The sequence below is a fragment of the Silurus aristotelis genome (genome assembly GCF_946808225.1).
Source record: "Silurus aristotelis genome assembly, chromosome: 20".
Taxonomy (NCBI): Eukaryota; Metazoa; Chordata; class Actinopteri; order Siluriformes; family Siluridae; genus Silurus; species Silurus aristotelis.
The window spans coordinates 888,806-891,305 of record NC_139593.1 but is presented as its reverse complement, the minus strand read 5'-3'; the positions used below and the strand labels follow the sequence as shown (position 1 = coordinate 891,305).

The 2,500-nt window shown below is 51.3% G+C and overlaps 1 protein-coding gene and 1 long non-coding RNA gene across 3 annotated transcripts in view; one reads left to right on the top strand and one right to left on the bottom strand.

The window, feature by feature from the left end:
* Positions 1 to 1,898, top strand: part of eri2 (ERI1 exoribonuclease family member 2) — a 6,658-nt gene extending 4,760 nt beyond the window's left edge. Inside the window, exons 8-11 of the mRNA XM_083521709.1 lie at positions 85 to 166; positions 260 to 348; positions 506 to 655; positions 824 to 1,898. Coding sequence (XP_083377835.1) covers positions 85 to 166; positions 260 to 348; positions 506 to 655; positions 824 to 1,825 — 1,323 coding nt within the window. The 3' untranslated portion in view covers positions 1,826 to 1,898. The remainder of the gene's footprint in view (positions 1 to 84; positions 167 to 259; positions 349 to 505; positions 656 to 823) is intronic.
* Positions 1,739 to 2,476, bottom strand: LOC310715353. 2 transcript variants are annotated; one of them, XR_014530307.1, is made up of 3 exons: positions 2,444 to 2,476; positions 1,908 to 2,023; positions 1,739 to 1,857 (listed from the first exon to the last, which is right to left on the bottom strand). It is a non-coding gene; the product is annotated as an uncharacterized lncRNA (long non-coding RNA). The 2 variants fall into 2 exon arrangements; XR_014530308.1 differs by lacking the exon at positions 2,444 to 2,476 and having other exon boundaries at positions 1,908 to 2,144.
* Positions 2,477 to 2,500: the final 24 nt, after the last annotated feature.

Below are 2,500 nucleotides of genomic sequence, written 5' to 3'. Positions count from 1 at the left end.
GCTCCGCCCATCTTTACTTCTGATAGACTCCGCCTCTCTAAGATAAACTGTTTATACTCACATTAATAATCAAAATGTTTTTAGATTTATTACCAGCGCAAACCCAAAGGTCTTAACGGAGCTCTGCAGGACCTGGGCATTGAGTTCTCCGGCCGAGAACACTCTGGTACGCACACACGCGCACACACACACACACACACAGACATAATGAGTTCTGAGAGTTAAATTCACACAGCTGTGTGTGTGTGTGTGTGTGCAGGTCTGGATGATGCGCGGAACACAGCTCGGTTGGCGTGGCGTATGATCAGAGACGGCTGCATGATGAAAATAACGAAGTGTGTGAGCAGGGTGAGTGGTCTCCTTCAGGTCCTCTCCTCTCCCTCACACACCTGCACAGGTGACCTCGGAATCCCAGAATTCCACTCTCCGGGAAACAGCATTCAACTTCCTTTCTGATGTGCTCTCTTTCTTTCTCTCTCTCTCTCTCTCTCTCTCTCTCTCTCAGGTACAGATGAAGGTGTGTGTGAGAGGTGTGTGTAATGAGAGGAAAGAGAAGCAGCTGATAGACACCAGCAACACAGAGAAAGTGTGTGACCCCGTGACCTCATCACACAGTCTGGTACCCCAGGGCACTGTCCTGTCCTGTGTCACCACCACCCTCACACACACGTCACACTCATCACACACGTCACACCCACGCACCACCCTCACTCACACGTCACACCCACAAACCTCACACACAGGAACCACACACACGTCACACCCAGGAACTGCCCTCACACACCGACACCCAGGAACCACACACACCTCACACCCAGGCACCGCCCTCACACACACGTCACACTCAGGAACCACACTCACACACACGTCACACTCATCACACACATTGTGCCCAGGCACTGCCCTCACACACACATCTCCCCTGTTACACACATCACACCCAGACACGCTGGCGTCTGATTGGTTGGAGGAGTATGTGGTGACAGATTTCGGAGATTCCGGTTCCTATGACGACGTGATATTAGAGGACACCTCTGAAAACCTGCCCCATGACTCCGCCTTTCCTGAGTGTAAAACAAAGCCACGCCCTCTTCCATCCAGCCCCCCTTCTTCTATTAAATACCCTATCAGATCTCTGAATGCCAGAAGAACCACTCCCCCAATCCCGTTTTCCATCTACACTGACCAATCACATCACTCCCTTTCTTCTTCAGTGTTTTGTGTTCCTTCCTCTCGTCTGTCAACAACAGTTAACCAATCAGCTCTCTCCTATAGCTCTCTGAACCAATCTGCTCGCTCATCTTATTCTATCAACCAAAGCCACGCCTCTTTCTCTATTAACCAATCACTCTCCTCCTCTAAACACTTGCCCCTCCCACCTCCAAAGGGCCAGACTAAGGTCATGTCTGCTTTCCCCAACAAATCAGCTCTCTTTTCCTCCCGCTCTCTCAACCAGTCATGTCACACTACACTCTCTGCCAACCAATCAGCTTCCTCCACTTCCTCCTCTAAGCGGTTGCCCCTCCCATCTCAAAAAGGTGGAGTAAAGATCACATCTCCTCTGTGTAATTGTGGCCGAAGGTCCAGGAGGTTAATGGTGTGTAACGGTGGGCCGAACCATGGGCGGGGCTTCTACACCTGCACCAAGAGGCAGAGCTCCGCCCCCCTGCCGCATAACCCCACACGACGAGACTCTGCCTCGCATAATAATGGGTGTGGTTTCTTTAAGTGGGAGTCGGTTCTGATCAAACACTCAGAACAGAACAAAAACACTGCAGCACTGAGCTTCTACCTGAGACCTTCAACATCCAGAAACCTCCGATAACCACCTCTCACTATCTACCAGTCTCACTCTTCCTGTCTCACTCTACCCCAGTCTCCCTTGACCCCAGTCTCTCTTACTCTACCCCTATCTCTCTCTACTGGTCTCACTCTACCTTTGTCTCTCTCTCTCTCTACCCCAGTTTCTCTCTAACCCTCTCTCACTTTACCCCAGTCTCTCTCTACCCCAGTCTCTCTCTCTCTCTCTCTCTCTCTCTCTCTCTCTCTCTCTCTCTACCCCTGTCTCTCTCTCTCTCTCTCTCTCTCTCTGCCCCTGTGTCTCTCTACCCCAGTCTCTCTCTCTCTATACCCCAGTCTCTCTCTCTCTATACCCCAGTCTCTCTCTCTCTCTACCCCTGTCTCTCTCTCTTTTTACCCCTGTGTCTCTCTACCCCAGTCTCTCTCTCTCTCTCTCTCTACCCCTGTCTCTCTCTACCCCTGTCTCTCTCTCTCTCTACCCCTGTCTCTCTCTCTCTCTCTACCCCAGTCTCTCTTTACCCCTGTCTCTCTCTCTCTCTCTCTCTCTCGCTACCCCTGTGTCTCTCTACCCCAGTCTCTCTCTCTCTCTACCCCTGTGTCTCTCTACCCCTGTCTCTCTCTCTCTACCCCTGTGTCTCTCTACCCCAGTCTCTTTAAATCAGGCAGTATGAGGCAGAATGAGGCAGTGGTACTGTATATT